Source organism: Urocitellus parryii, chromosome 16, assembly GCF_045843805.1.
Source record: "Urocitellus parryii isolate mUroPar1 chromosome 16, mUroPar1.hap1, whole genome shotgun sequence".
Taxonomy (NCBI): domain Eukaryota; kingdom Metazoa; phylum Chordata; class Mammalia; order Rodentia; family Sciuridae; genus Urocitellus; species Urocitellus parryii.
The window spans coordinates 17,155,488-17,171,089 of NC_135546.1; the positions used below are offsets into that span (position 1 = coordinate 17,155,488).

Below are 15,602 nucleotides of genomic sequence, written 5' to 3' on the forward strand. Positions count from 1 at the left end.
TAGGGGGATTTTGTCCCTGGAGGCAAATTTGGCAATGTCTGCAGATGGCTTTGGTGGTCCCCACTGGGAAAGGCTCTCCCCTGGCACCCGGTGGGACTCCGCTAAACATCCTGTGAGACAGGGATAATGATGAAGTACCTGTCCCCAAGTGTCACTAGCACCAGGGATGAGAAACTGCCCTTGGTAAAGCCCTGAGCACATATGATGGCTTTGTTAATGTATTAAAGCCATTTAATATTACAGATTCAGTATCCCTTGCTATGGAATGACCCTCTGAGGAATGACTAGACAGATAATCCAGTGAGTGGGACATGGGTTCATGATCATCAGCCATCTATCTCCACTCCCAGGTTGTTGTTGTTGTTGTTTTTTTTAATAATAAAGTTATAAAAACAAAGACCTGGGGAGACCCGCACAGAATGGCTGACTTCCACTACTGTCATGAAATAGGCATTGGAAAGAAAGCCACCAACTACTGTGATTGTTACTTCATAAAGTAAAGGAGCTGGGCGCGGTGGCACACGCCTGTCATCCCAGCGGCTCTGGAGGCTGAGGCAGGAGGATCGCAAGCTGGAGGCCAGCCTCAGCCACTTAGCAAGGTGATAAGCAACTCAATGAGATCTTGTCTCTCCACAAAATGCAAAAAGGGCTGAGGAGGGGGCTCAGTGGCCGAGTGCCCCTGAGTTCAATCCCCGCCCCAAAAAGTAAAGGATATTTTTACAATAAAAATATAATGATATTCATAGTAAAATTTAAGTAGGAAGAATAGTGCCAGTTGGAGGATCGTGCGTTGGAGGCCAGCCTCAGCAAAAGCAATGATTATTACTAGCACAGCAGCCAGGAGTGACTGTAAGCCAAACGGGGACCACTGCCCACCAACCTGGAACCTCCCATCGAGACTCCTGGGGGGAGGCTTGGAAGGCTGCCGCCCACCCCCACCGCCCAGCCCTACCTTGTACTCCAGGGAGAGCAGAGTTTCTGTCTTGGAGGTCCAGCTCCACTTGTGGACGATGTAGCCCTTGTGGTCATTGGTGGTCCCGCCTTCGTCATCGAAGACCAAGACGTACGGGGAGCTGGGAGAGACACTGGAGTGAGAAGCTGCTGCCAGACCCCAGAGGGACACCCTCATCCCCACAGGCAGGCAGCGCTGAGAGTCTGCCCCAGGCTGATGCCAGCTTCATGTCCCCTGCCTAGGATGTTCTGAGGTCCCCTGGCACCTGCGGAGGCTCTGGGGGGGTCTGTAGGAAGCGCCATTCTGAGGAGGATTGACAGCATCAGGCCAAACCCCAAGGAGGGAGGAAATGAAATTTGTGCTCTGAACATATAACTTAGCAGGCATCAAAATGGGAACTGGCACACTTAAAATATGGGAAGAACTCATTCCTTTTAAGAAGTGTTCCTTTCCAGACACCGTGGTGCACTCCTGTAATGACAGCAGCTTGGGAGGCTGAGGCAGGAGGATCACAAGTTGGAGGCCAGCCTCAGCAAAAGCAAGGCACTAATCAATCTAGTGAGACCCTGTCTCTCAATAAACTATAAAATAGGGCTGGGGATGGGGCTCAGTGGTCGAGTGCCCCTGAGTTCACTCCCTAGTACAAAAAAAAGAACCATTCCTATGGAAAGTCACATAAAAATCAGCCTCTGGCTGGGAAAAAAAAATATGTGCTTCTCTTAAGAGACACACAGAAGTGCTATGCATGCCTCTCCTTCACCCGTTCCTGATACAAGATGCTTTTCACCACTAAAGAATTCTTCCGGAAGCCAGGCATGGTGGTGCACGCCTGTGATCCTGCAACTTGGGAGGCTGAGGCAGGGAGGATTGTAAATTCAAGGCCAGCCTCCGCAACTCAGTGAAACCTTTCTCAAAATAACAAGGCCTGCTGGTAGAAGGCCCCTGGGTTCAATCCCCAGCACGCAGGAAAAGGAAGGAAGGAAGGACGGATTCTGGAAGAACTGTCACCAACAATCAAGATCCCTGGGTGCCTGGTGGAGGAGGACTTGTGGAGTAGCCCTTCTCATTGGCTGCACCTGAGACCCAGCTGGCGAGGGCGAGGCTTCCCAGGGCTGTGTTCCTGCAGACATTGCCAGGCCCTGCCTCGCTGCCTCCCGGGACCTCTGAACACCACCTGTCCTCCCTTAAGAGGGACTCTCAGTCACCATTCAGTGCCCCCCACTACCCCAAGGGGCTGGGACCCCCCACCGCCCACTTACCGGGACTTGGCGTTATAGTGAACATAGCCGTGGCCTTCGGCGCTGAACAGGGCCAGGAAGGTGAAGTTAGGGGTGTCACTAAAAAGACACGTGATGGCTCTGGCCCGGCAGCAGGTCGGGATCTGGCACATGGCGACGTTTCCAGAAGGATAGCTGGCGGGAGGGGTCAAGGACAACTAGAGCAGACCCGGGAGTTTCCCTGCATCTTCTTGCTGTCCACCTTGTGCAGGGTGGTCTTGTCGCCGGCTCACACAGAGGAGTCTCCTGGGCTTCACGGGTTTGGGGGACATGGAACTTTCAGTGCTAACATCAGTCAAGTCCTGGGAAACCAAGGACCAAGGTCACTCTACGGATGGGGAGTCCAAGCTGCAGAAAATGTTCCATGTCACACCCCCAAGGAAATCGGTGGCAGAGCCAGGATCTGATCTCTGGAGACATTTAGTTCTGCCAGGCTGCCTCCGATCTAGGAGAAAGAGTGATTTTCCCTGTCGATTTCCCTCCTGCCAAAGAGGCCCCCAGAAGCCTTGGTCCTGCCCAAGGAGGACGCGGTGTTGGTGGCCACTGTCTGGCGTGCTGGGGTTTCAGAAGTGGTAACCCTGGACACTTCAGTGATTGGCACTGGGATCTACTCTCCTAAATGATTGTGGTCAGCTGAAAAGCGAAGAAATTAACAGATAGAAATAATAATAATAATAACCTAAAAGAAATCCTGGAGCTGAATGTACTGAAATAAAAAATTCACTAAACAGATTCAACAGGAGATTAGAAGTACTAGAAGAAGAAAAATCATTGTCTTCAAAGATAAGTCTGTTAAAATTATCCAGAAGAATGGGTAGCAGAAAGAAAAGAGAATAAAGAAAAGTCATGAAACCACAGTGGCCTCTGGGAGGCCATCCAATGTACCAACACATGCGTAATGGTCCCCTGACGAAGCTAGAGAGAGAAGAAAGAAAGACTATTCGAAGAAATAATGGCTGACGCTCCTCTAATTTGATGAAAGGCATGAATCTGCATATTCCAACTTCAAGTAGGATTGATTCAACGATCTTTCACACTGAAACATGGTTCAATTAAACCATCCAAAGAAAAAAGCAGAGAATCTTGAAAATAGCAAGAGGAAAGAGACTCATGTAAGAGGGAACTTCAAGAAGATCGATAGCTGGTTTCGCAACAAAAGTCTAAAAAATTGAGTATTCCTATATTTTCTGTTGAAATTTTTCCTTTTGGAACACGGTTTGAATGATAAATAATAAAGCAACAATTACCCATCTGTTAACGGGCAGAGAGTGCACCTACAAAGGTGTAGTTTCTGATAACAATAATTTAAAAGGGAGGGGTGGAGCTATTTAGGAACCAGAGTTTTATATACTATTGAGGGATTTTGTTAATTCAAACGATTTTGTCAATTGTAGTACCCGTTTCCTAGGGCTATTAGAACAAAGTGCACAAAGTTCCAGATAGACGTGAATTTTGAGGATACACTATTAAATCCACTATCAAGGTAACCACTAAGAAAATAAGTATATGAGGAAAAGGAAATTGGAAGTGAATCAAAACGGCATGCTACAAAAAAAAAAAAAAATCAAATACCACAGAGCCAATAATGGAGGGGAAAAAAAAGACATCAGAGATGTAGAAAACCAGTAGCAGAGTGGCAGATTTAAGTGCTTCCGAATTGGAAATTACTTTAAATGTAAATGGACTAAACTCTCCAACCAAAAGGCAGTGACTGGCAGAATGTGTTTAAAAAAAAAAATGTCGCAGCTCTATGAGGCTGACTCCATTTAGATCCAAAGACACAACTTGGGTGAACGTGAAATGGTGGACAAAGGTATTCTATGCAAATTGGGACCAAGAGAGAATACGATATGCTGATAGTACACAAAACAGACTTCCGGTCCAACATTTTTACAAGTGACAAAAAAAGAACACTACAGATTCAGAAAAGGGTGAATATCTCAAGAATGTATAACATCGTAGATGAATACGCAACTTTTTCTTTTTCAGATACATGAAGCAAATGAACAGAATTGAAGGAAGAAGCAGCTTTGTCATAACAGTTGGAGACATCACTGTCTCACCTTCCGTAACGGGTAGACAGAACACTGATCAGGTATTGGAGGACTTGAACACAGGGTCAAATAACAGACCTAACAGGCAACGTACAGGACACTGTAGCAGAACCCACATTCTCACTTTACCAAGTGAGCTCCATCCCCAGTCCCAGAATCAACTGGATTCTAACAAGAGGGGCGAGGCCATTTGCTGGGGACAAATGGTTTTGGGACAACTGGCTACCCAGAGGCACGAGAAGGAAATTGGATGTGAGCTCCCACCGCTTGCCAAAATCAACTTGAAATACAGCGAAGACCAAAGTGGAAGAACTGGGACCCTCAAACTCTCGGGAGAGACTGTAGGGGTGAATCTTGATGGTTTGGGGTTTGGCGATGGTTTCTAAAATGTTAATCCAGTGACATAAGCAACCACAGCAGCAAAAAAACGTGACTTCATCAGAATGAAAACTTGGGGGGCTGAGGTTCGCTTGATATCCTGGGGACCCAGGATAGGGTTCGTGAGGCCCCGGGTTCAGCCCCCAGCACCGCCCCCCAATAAAACTATCATCCACCAAATGGGTGACGTCAAGAGAATGGAGAGGCACTTCAAAGTCTCAGGGAAATGTGTTCAGGTCGCAGATCTGATAAGAGGATGGATGTGCAGTGTTGTCACTTTTGCTGAGAAGAAGCTTCTGGGTTGTTTCCATCCCATTCACTGATTCTTGGTTTTAATTCTTGCTCTACAGGGTCTTATTAAGGAAGCCGGGGCCTAGTCCCACCTGATGGAGATTGGGACCCACTTTTTCTTCTGCTAGGTGCAGGGTGGTCTCTGGCCTCATCCGAGGTCCCTGATCCACTTTGAGTTGGGTCCCGTGCATGGTGACAGACAGGGGGCCCAATTCCATTTTGCTGCATGTGGATTCCCAGTTTTCCCAGCGCCATTTGTTGAAGACGCGTCTTTTGCTCCAGTAGGTTCGGGGTCATGTGCGCCCTGGCCATGGATGACCGCCTCATCTTCGAATCACAGACACAGAGTGAGGCACAGAGGGCCCCGAATCCAGGCCAGGAAGCCCTCTCTCCTTTGAGGCTTTGCCACCAGATTCCTTTCGTGACAAGTAGTAGGTCGCACCCCCCTTTGGGTCTGCCACACGCCCCTGATACCTGGTGCCCATCTGTAAATAAAGTGACCCCGTTCACTCCACCATGAGGGACAGTCCCCTCCCAGGACTTGCCCTCCAAAGAGAGGTGGCTTTTCCAAGTGCGTGGTCTTCTAAATCTGGGTTCTAGACCAGGGTCCCTCAGCAGGCCTGGGGGGACGCTGGGTGTCCTGCACCGTGGGCCAGGCCTGGTGAGCAGGGGACTCTGGCCAGGCCTGGAGCATCCGGGGTGAGGCCCAGACTCTGCAAACGTGGACCTTTGGGGTCCTTCGGGCAGGGACCTGGGGGTTAACCACTGAGACAGGGACAGAGAAGCAAAGAAATGTCCTCAGCTCTCAGTGGGGACCTTCCTGGGGACAAGAGCCTGGCAGGGACCTGGGGCCTGGCACCTGGGACACCTCACTGGGGCTCCCTCCTCTGGCCCTCCTGAGAGGGGGCTGGGTGGACTGACCACCCTGGAGGGCCACCACGGGCTTCTCCAGGGGAAGTCACCAAGTCCCCAGGGAGGCCGGGCCAGTCCCCGAGCTCCCTGGGGTTGGGACAGGCACAGAAGGATACTAAACGAAGGAGGAGCCGTCGTAGAAGGAGTAGTGCAGCTTGGCGCTCTTCTTGGGCACCTTCCACTCCTGGGAGGGCCGCAGCAGGGAGCCGGCCTGGGCGGGGGCCTGGTGCGGGAAGGGTGTCGCCACGGGAGCGCACACCGCGTGGGACGGCTGCACCCCGAGGGCCTGGGCGTCCCCCTTGGAGGGGTGCAGGGGCATCTTGGTGGAGTAGTTGCGCAGGATCATGGGGTAGAAGACGCTCTTGCCTTTCCACGAGGTCCTCTCCGCTTCTCTGCAGCCAAGGAGACCAAAGAACTTTCCAGAAGCCACAGCGCGGTCCCCAATCACCAAGTGTCCCCAGTACGCGTCCCTGTCCTCGGTATCCTCGGGAGGAACTAGAAGGTGGCAGTCCCCCGACACCAGCCCTGGACTGACGGCTAGCTGGAGGGTGGGGACAAGGACCTATGGGGGTGGGGAGGTGCCCAGGAGGGGGCTTGGGACACTCTGCTCAGCCCCGACCTCCGTCCTCAGGTCCTGGGAAGAGAACTTCTTTCCAGAAGGTCAGAGAACAAAGGTAAAGGGGGGTGGAGGGCCGGTAAGCTGCCCATGTCCTGGCCCAGTGACCCCCAGAGACATAGGTGACTGAGATGAGAATAGATTTTTCAATCCTTTATGGTCTGGCTCCTCGGGAGGCTGAGGCAGGAGGATCGCAGGTTGGAGGCCGGCCTCCGTAACGGAGCCACTCCAAGCCACTTAGAGAGACTCTGTCTCAAAATCCAAAGTGGAAAGGGCTGGGGATGTGGCTCCGTGGTTAGGAGCGCCCAGGGGTTCGATCCCGGGTTCCCCCAAAACCACACCAAACCCAAACACTCTGGGGGCTTTGGGCCAGGAAGGGTTTTCGGAGAACACCTGTCCCCTGCCCGTCACGGGCACTCACATGAGGCGACACATCTCCTGCAGCTTTTCCCGAGCCTCGGGACAGGGGTCCGTGAACTCCACGCTCTCAGGAGAGGGTCCCACTGTGCGCTGAGGGGGTGACATACTCGAGTCCTCTGGGACCTTGAGTTTGCCGGGACCTGGAGGCCAAGAGGTCAGGGGGTGGTCAACCAGGGCCCGTCTAACCATCCCGCCAAGGGACATCCGTGGTCTCCTGCCTTGGCAGCCCCCCGCCCCATGCCCCCCACAGAGGGCCCTGAGGTCCTGCTGGGGACCCCCACCTGTTTTCTTCTTGATCTCCTTCCCGGTGGACAGGGAGAAGCTGAGGCAGGCAGTGGAGGACTGGTAGATGAGCTGGTACGGCGAGTTCACGCCCACGGCCGACATGTTCGTCAGGGACTCTGGGAGGAGCAGAGGGGACCTCTTCTTTCCGTTTACCATCTTGATTTTTTTTTTTTTTGTTCCAGGGATCGAACTCAGGGGACCTCGACCACCGAGCCCCGTCCCCAGCCCTATTTTGCATTTTATTTGGAGACAGGGTCTCCCTGAGCTGCTTAGGGCCTCGCTGTGGCTGAGGCTGGCCTCTAACTCACAATCCTCCTGCCTCAGCCTCCCGAGCCACTGGGATGACAGGTGTGTAGTCTCCCGTCCGGCAATGACATAGATTTTTAAATGTTTCCCTATAAAAACTTTTAACAGTAATTTGAAAAAAATTTAGATGTTGATGGACCTTGATTTTATTCATTTATTTTTATGTGGTGCTGAGGATTGAACCCAGGGCCTCACACGTGCCAGGCAAGCGCTCTACCATGGAGCCACCGCCCCAGCCCAACGGGGAGTACTTTTAAGTACTTAAAATGAACACTCGGGAATCTACTAAGCTCAAGGTATAAAAGATGAGGGCTGGAGTGGTAGCTCGGTGGTAGAGCACTCGCCTAGCACTTGCGTGGCCCTGGGTTCGATCCTCAGCACCACGTAAAAATAAATAAATAAAGGTGTCGTGTCCTAGTGCAGCTAAAAATAAATATTTTTTAAAAAATGGGGAAAGAAAATCAGCCTTTCTCTGCCTGTCGCTGTGGTTGGGGACGGGCCACCACTCCTGTGTGTGTGAGTGCTGCATCCACCCCCTCCTGGCGTCCCCTGGTCCAAGGGGACCACCGTGCATTGACAGGGACACTGCCCCAATGTCCGGGCCACTCCACACAACTCTGTGGTGGCCCTTCCTGTCTGACTTCCTCACGGAGGTCCCCAGGCAGCTCCCAGTGGGGACTCTCCAGCCTCCCTGCGGCACCTGAGGACCCAAGGCCCCACACCCACCTGCCTGCTGCCTGGTCCCCCCTGGCTGGCCGAGGCCGGGTGCCCACCTCTGACGGCGGGCCCTGCGCTGTAGCCGTTCCTCCCAACGGTGCCAATCAGGTAGTCGAAGGCCGTCTCCTTGGCGTTGAGGTGCAGGAGCTGGCTGGCCTCCACGAAGCGCCTGGTGATGTCCATGGGGTTGGCACCTGCTAAAGGACGGGTCTGGGCAACACGTGTCCCTCCTGGCACAGGCTGCCGCGTGCAGGGCACCTTTTGCCAATGGCCCCGGGAATAAGGGCAGAGTGGACAGACGCCCTAAAGTCAGCCAGGGTCCCCCCGAGGAAAGGGTCTCGGGACCCTTCAGGGGGCGCTTTATCCTCTGTCCCTGTCCCTGTCTCTTCCCACCCACGGGGCTGGAGGCGGAGGCTGCGGGCATCTGAATGATGCACCGTCCAGCAGCCTCTACTGCGGAGGCTGCCTTAGTGGTGACCTTGGCCTTGGGATGACGCTCCCCCCTGGGAGGCACCTGGTGGCTTGTGTCTCCCCTGTTGGTGGCTGGACTGGCCCGTTGACGGTCTGGGTTTGCAGACTACCCCACCTGTCGGCCCTGCTGGGGTCCCTTGTCCCCATCTCCACAGAGCACCCCAGACTCCTCCCGCCAGGACCCCTGGCCACCCATTGTCCCCACTGCTGACCTCCCAATCTGGGTTCTGTGGAGCTGGGGCCCCGGGAGAGAGTGGGAGGACCAGGAGGCAGGGAGGAGGTGCGTTCCCATGTCACCTGCGGCCACCTCTGATTTCCTTCCACGTACTTATTGGGTCTCCCAGTGCCTGGGCCCAGAGGGTCTGGACCTGGGGGTGGTTCTGGATGGTGTGACCTGTGCACCTCTGTGAGGAGCTGTCCTGGGGTGGGACCAGGTCTAGGGTCAGAATTTGCACACGTCTCCCTGGCCGCAGCCTGGACGTGGCGCTGCCCCTGTGTCCTGCTCCTGGGTTTGGCTGTGACCTGTCACATGAATCAGGTGTGGGACTTTGCACCTGTGCTATCCGGTCAGCGCCCTAGAAGGCTCAGATTCTGGAACATTCTGGATTTTGTCAGGGACGCTGGACGCGGTGGACGTGCATCTGCCCGCCTGGGCCAGAAGGGGGCTGGGGGGGGGACCTGGTGGCCTTACCCGAGGCGGACTCCAGCATGGCCTTCATCTTCAGGGTGAGGAGCTCGGTCAGCAGGTGGATGGACTGTCGCTGGAACCTGTGCAGGGTCTCCTGGCCCGTGTGGCGGGCGGGGACGGGAGAGGGGCCAGACAGCTTGGCTGAGCCCGCGGCCATGGGCAGGGTGGACGGCGGGGGTGGGGCCGGGGGTGGCCTCTTCTGGAGCAGGGCGGGCACCGGGGTGGGTTCCACGGGTGGCCCTGGGGGACATCCGAGGCTGACGTCCAGGCCCGGGATGCTGGACGCGGTGGGCACCGCGGGGTCGGTGACGAGCTCCTCCCAGGTGAACTCGAAGATGTTCCGGATGCCCTTGGGGACCGCGATGCCCGCGCCGCGACACAGGGTGAGGAGCTTGGAGACGCGGGCCAGCAGCCTGGGGGCCAAGGCCGTGTACTGCTGGTACAGCTCGCGGTTGCCCTTGTCGCTCATGCCGCCCACACGTGCCCGCGGCTAGGTGACACTGTCCATCTCAGGGGGTCACACCTGTGGCGCTTGAGAGCAGACGGCCTGGTCTACAGGGAAGCCTTGGGGACAGACGGAGTGGCAGGGCTCAAGGGGCCTTTACGGGCCTTGGATCCCGAGGTTCCTCCCTGGGAAACAGAAGGAACCAGGGTGGGTCCCCCAGCAGGACCAAGGCTGCCCACCCTCCCATCTCCCCCTGAAGGGCCCGAGGGAGGTCCCCCCAAGTCTCCCACAGGAGGAGTCTGGGGGGCTGGGGACACTCAGGCCCTGGGAACAAAGCGAGGCCCCAGGTACCTTTTGAGAGATCCGAGGGTGGACGCCGTCCTTGTGGCCTATTGATAAGAGCCTACGGAAACAGAAGGACATGGCCTTGGCTTTGTCCCCAGAGACGGGGGACAGGGAAGGTCCTGGTCACACATGGGGACAGGCGTGGCACTGTCCAACGTGCACGTCCCAGGGCCGACAGAAAAGCCTGCTGAGAAGGCACTTTCCTAGTTCGGTGGCCAGTAAGTGGCTGAGGCTGGCCTTTGAACTGGAGATCCTCCTGCCTCAGCCTCCCCAGCTGCTGGGATGACAGGCCGGCACCACTGAGGCTGGCCTCCAACTTGTGATCCTCCTGCCTCAGCCTCCCCCGCTGCTGGGATGACAGGCCGGCACCACTGAGGCTGGCCTCCAACTTGTGATCCTCCTGCCTCAGCCTCCCCAGCTGCTGGGATGACGGGCGGGCACCACCGCGCACGGCTGGTTTATTTATTTTATTTTGAGACGGGGTCTTGGTGAGTGGCTGAGTCTGGCCTGGGACTTACGATCCTCCTTCCTCATCAAATCTAAGACCTCACTGATTGGAACACAAACAAGCAAACACTGTCCTACGAGACGGAAAAAATAGATAAATCTAAGACTTATCACAATTTCCGAGATGCCGAAGTGTGGAAAATGTATGTTCTAAAATTCTGTGGACTGTGATGAATATTTCTCCACATTGCTACACCCAACTGAAGCCTTTGAGTGCTTATCAGGGTGGGCAATGGGGCAGTGGGTTTAACAGATCGGTGTATCTCACATTGAGTTTTTTGTTTTTTGGTTTTTTTTGTTGTTGGTGGTGGTGGTGGTACTGGGGATCGACCCCAGGGGTGCTTCACCCCTGAACCCCGTCCCCAGCCCTTTTATCTATTTTAATTAGAGACAGGGTCTCGCTGAGTTGCTTAGGTCCTCACTAAATTGTTGAGGCTGTCTTTGAACTCGAGATCCTCCTGCCTCAGCCTCCCCAGCTGCTGGGATGATGACAGGCGTGGGCCACCGCACCTGGCTAACTTATCTATTTTTACTTTGAGACAGGGTCTTGGTAAGTGGCTGAGTTTAGCCTGGAACCTTATGATCCTCCTACCTCAGTTTCCCAAGTCGCGGGAATTGAAGTAGCAGACGGCTGCTCCTGGCCTTGTGAATTTATACCCAAACCCAACCGTGGGTTGAAGGCAGGGAGCACCGAGAACAATGAACAAAAATTAAAAATCGCAGAGAAAAAAAATTCTACAAATACATTTCTTGGGCTTTTGTGTTGGCTTGGTGCTGCTGTCACCAAAATACCCAACAGAGACAGCTCAGAGAAGGGGAAGTGTGTGTTGGCTCATGGGGCCAGGGGTTCAGTCCAGGGTCAGCCAGCTCCATGGCTCTGGGCCCCAGTGACGCAGAGCATCATGGTGGACAGGGATGGGGGGGGTGGGGGGCTTGTTCCTCACCTCAGAGGGGCCAGGAAGCAGAGACAGAAGGGGAGGGGGCCACAGTGACCCACGACCTGCCTACTGTTACCCCCGCGTCTGTCCATTCACACCGTGATGGCCGACTGGGCCAGAGTGTCCCAGTCCAATCGCTTCATCTCCAAACGTCTCCTGAGTGGACATTTGGGGGATCCCTTGTGTCCCTCCTGGAACAGTTTGTAACCAGACCTGGAATTTCATTCATCTGATCCAAATGAATCCCACGATAACGTCCTGGGGTAACGTATCCATCAAAAAATAAGATGACGAGCCGGGCACAGTGGCCTGTCGCTGCGGTCCCAGCCACAGGGAGGCGGAGGACGGACGAGCATCTGAACCAAGGGTTCAAGACCAGCCTGAGCATCATAGCTAACCCCTGAGCCCCTTCCCCAGCCCCCTGTACTTTATATTAAGAGACAGGGTCTCGCTGAGTTGCCTAGAGCCTCACTGAGTTGCTGAGGCTGGCCTCCAACTTGTGATCCTCCTGCCTCAGCCTCCCAAGCTGCTGGGATCACAGGCCTTTGCCAACTTGCTTGACCCCTGCCATTCTTGACAGTGCCCTGAGCCATCCAGCCATCCCATTGACCACTCCTCCATGTCACGACCCAGGTGACCCTCATTCATTTGCTTTTCCAACAGCATCCTCCGCAGCCACCCCAAGTTCCGCATGCAGGCCAGCTCTCCGGAGCGCACACCGGCCGTGTTCCGGGAGCAGGTTCACGGTCACACACCTGTGCACCCACCAGCAGGAAGAAGGCTCTCCCATCTCTCTCGCCTTGCTCCGGGGGAATCAGAGCTCTGGGTCAGGCGTCACCAAGCACGGTCCCCTTTCCAAACACCATACGCCTTCCCCGGGGCCCTGCAGCTGTCTCTGCTCACCCATCAACCACAAGACTCCCAAGGACCCACTGAGCACCCCCAGAGCCCAGCCTCATGTCCCACTGGTTGGCACATCAAGGGGCTCCCTGGGTCAGCTCTCTGCTGACCTCCTGCTTTGCAGACGCGGAAACGTTGGGTGCACAGAACAAAGAGACCACTCAGAGTCTTGGTCATCTGGGCAATCAGCCAGAGGGCCCTGACCCTGACCTTGACCTTGACCCTGACCCTGATCCTGACCCTGACCCGTAGATTTTTCATTTCTTTCTTTCCAAGTCAGGACTCAAAGGAACAGAGGATGACGATGAAGACAACCCTCCCACGTCCTTGTCCTGTTGGCTGCTTTGGGACATCCCCTCCCCCACTTCCTCCCCCCAGGTTCCTTTCTTTGGAGGTGGATGTTGAAGACGCAGAAGAGCTGGTTTCCAGGCGTCTCCCTGGGACACACCCCACACCCCACACAGCACAAGGGCTCTCAGTGTCGGCCGGGACCAGCCCACCCCATCCCCTGAGTTCAGACCCTCGCATCAGCCCCTGAAGAAGCCCCTTGGCTGTCACCCCACGGCCCCTGACCCCCGGGCGACCCCCCGTCTCCTTCCTTCTCTACCGATCTGCCTGTTCTGGGATTCCCTACAAATGGATCTGCACCATCTGGAGTCTTGGTGACCGCCTTTTTTCCCCACTTGGGGTGACATTGCTCAGATTCTTCCGTGCTGCGACAGGCAGAAGGACTTGGTCACTTTTTATGGCTGAATAAGGATTTCTGGGCACAGAGCTGACTCCACGATCCGCTGCCCTGTTTGTCGGTGGATGTGCATTTCAGTTTGTTTCCGATTTCCCGCGATTTTGAGCAACGCGGTGACCGGCGCGCACACAAGTTTCTGCAGGCGAGGTCCCCAAGTCGTCCCTGCTATCCAAGTTTGGTGGCCCCGGCCGGCAGGCTTGTCACAGAGTTGCTGGTGAAGGGTTTTGGTTCCCACAGGCACCGCTGGGTCACACACGGAAACTCAACGCGTCCCTTTTTGAAGAACTGCCTGTTTCCCGACGTGGCTGCACCCTGTGTGGACCCACAGCAGTGTCGTGAGGACTCCGGTTTCCCCATGTCCTTGTCCACACCTGTTACGTCTTTTGGATTCCAGGGTCATCCCAGTGGATGTGAAGTGACACCCTGGAGGACCTTTCCTGTGCTTATTAAGAGACAGGGCCTCACTGAGTTGCCTGGCGCCTCACTGAGTTGCTGAGGCTGGCCTCCAACTTGTGATCCTCCTGCCTCAGCCTCCCAAGCTGCTGGGATTAGAGGCCTGCATCTTCTTTGGAGAAATATCTATCCGGATCCAAAGGCTGTTTTTAGAAGAAATGCTCTCTCTATCCTAATGCCTAGATGACCTGTTCATGGTCACATCTCTTCAAAGCTCAGCTAGAAGTGACCACGCCCGTGACTAGTTTGGCCAGGGAGAGGAAGACGAGAGCTGTTGGCTACAAGACCCTGAGCTGTCTTTCACAGGAGGCTGCCTTCCCTCATAGAAAAAACACTTTTCCTTTAGCCACTACCCTTCCTGCCCGGATGGGATGAGATGGCTGCAGCTCCAGCAGCCATCTTGAGGCACGAGGTTACCCTGAAGAGGAAAGCTATGCGTTACCCCCCATCATCCCTTCACCACCTACCACCAAACTCCTCTGGCCCCAGACTGAGCCACTCATGTCCTTAAGCCACTTAATTCAGATCTCGGTTCATCCTGACTGACAACCAGTCCCACGAGATCATCTCTCCTTTCCATTTATCCGATTTTTATTCTGCCATTCATCTTTAGGTCACTGAGATGTGGGCCGTGCCCCGGAGCCGCTCAGTGGCTGACAAAACAGGACGGTGGCAGTGACCCTCCATGGAGAGATGTCCACAATGCTGGGGACATCCAAGGAAGGGAGCCAAAGGGAGCCAAAGGGAGCAGTGCTGGTGGATGCTCCTGGGGATGAGCAAGAGCTGCCAAGTGCACAGGAAGGGGGGCTTCCTAGCCACAGGAACAGTGAACACACCCACTGTGCTGCCGCTCATGTGAAAGCGTAGCATGTGCAAATTACGCGTGGTACACAATACACAAGGGTCATAACTAGGGAGCTGGTCTGGGTGTTTTCTCTATTTTTAATCATTAGAGTGTTCTACTTATAAAAGCAAATTTGTTGTGAAAGTGTATTTGTCAGCAGTGGGTTACTGCAGCAAAATGCCTGAGACAGGCTGCTTAGGAAGCAAAGAGGTTTATTTGGCTCAGAGTGGAGGTGATTCAAGGGCATGGTGTTGGGTATTTTCCTGGCTGCGTTATATCAACGTGGAAGGTTTTGTGTGTGTGTGTGTGTGTGTGTGTGTGTGTGTGAGCTGACACTGCCAAACACCAAGTCACAGAGACAGAGACACACACACACACACACACACACACACACAGGAGTCCCATGATTCCTCCGTAGGCACAGACCCAGTGGCCCCAGAACCTTCCATTAGACCTGACCTTTTAAAGGTTCATAGCAACTCCCAATGCCGTCCCCTGCAGATGAGCCTTCAATGGCAAAGGGCCCTCGGGGGACACTGTGGCAAACAGGCTGCTTCAGCCACCAGGAGCCCCCATACATCTCGTTTACTGTCCCCTGAACGCAGCAGGAGGCTAGCGGAGGGGCTGATGTATACCCCTCGGACCCCACAGCGTCTGCACAGACAGAATCACCTAATGACACATTCCCATCCTTAAGTGGTGCATGACAGTCCTCGACTATGTCACCTTTAGTGGAAGTTGTGTCCCGTATGAAGTCTCGTCTCTGCAAATGGGGGCAGGGACAGCTGGCCTCTGTCCCTTCTGTAGTCCACCATGCCAAGTCTGGGGTTCCCAAGAGCCAGAAACTGAACAATATCTGTGACACGGACGTCCGACAGACAGCCTGAGGGACCCACAGAGGTGGCAACCAGCAAAGTTTCATGAAGCCATTCCCAGAAAATAAAACTTAAAAATCATATGATGAATGTTCAAAGGACTTAAGGAACGACTCCATTAGTCCCACGCATATTTTTTGGACTGGACTGAATCCAGGGCACGTTCACATTGAGCTATGTCCC

At 54.5% G+C, this 15,602-nt stretch overlaps 1 protein-coding gene across 1 annotated transcript in view; it reads right to left on the minus strand.

Moving 5' to 3' along the window:
* C16H3orf20 (chromosome 16 C3orf20 homolog) overlaps positions 1-9,836 on the minus strand; it is a 25,692-nt gene extending 15,856 nt beyond the window's left edge. Inside the window, exons 1-7 of the mRNA XM_026382988.2 lie at positions 9,371-9,836; positions 8,265-8,405; positions 7,182-7,301; positions 6,902-7,040; positions 5,981-6,256; positions 2,212-2,364; positions 953-1,073 (exon numbers count right to left, since the gene is read on the minus strand). Of these exons, the coding sequence (XP_026238773.2) occupies positions 953-1,073; positions 2,212-2,364; positions 5,981-6,256; positions 6,902-7,040; positions 7,182-7,301; positions 8,265-8,405; positions 9,371-9,836 (1,416 nt within the window). The remainder of the gene's footprint in view (positions 1-952; positions 1,074-2,211; positions 2,365-5,980; positions 6,257-6,901; positions 7,041-7,181; positions 7,302-8,264; positions 8,406-9,370) is intronic.
* Between the last annotated feature and the right edge of the window lie 5,766 nt (positions 9,837-15,602).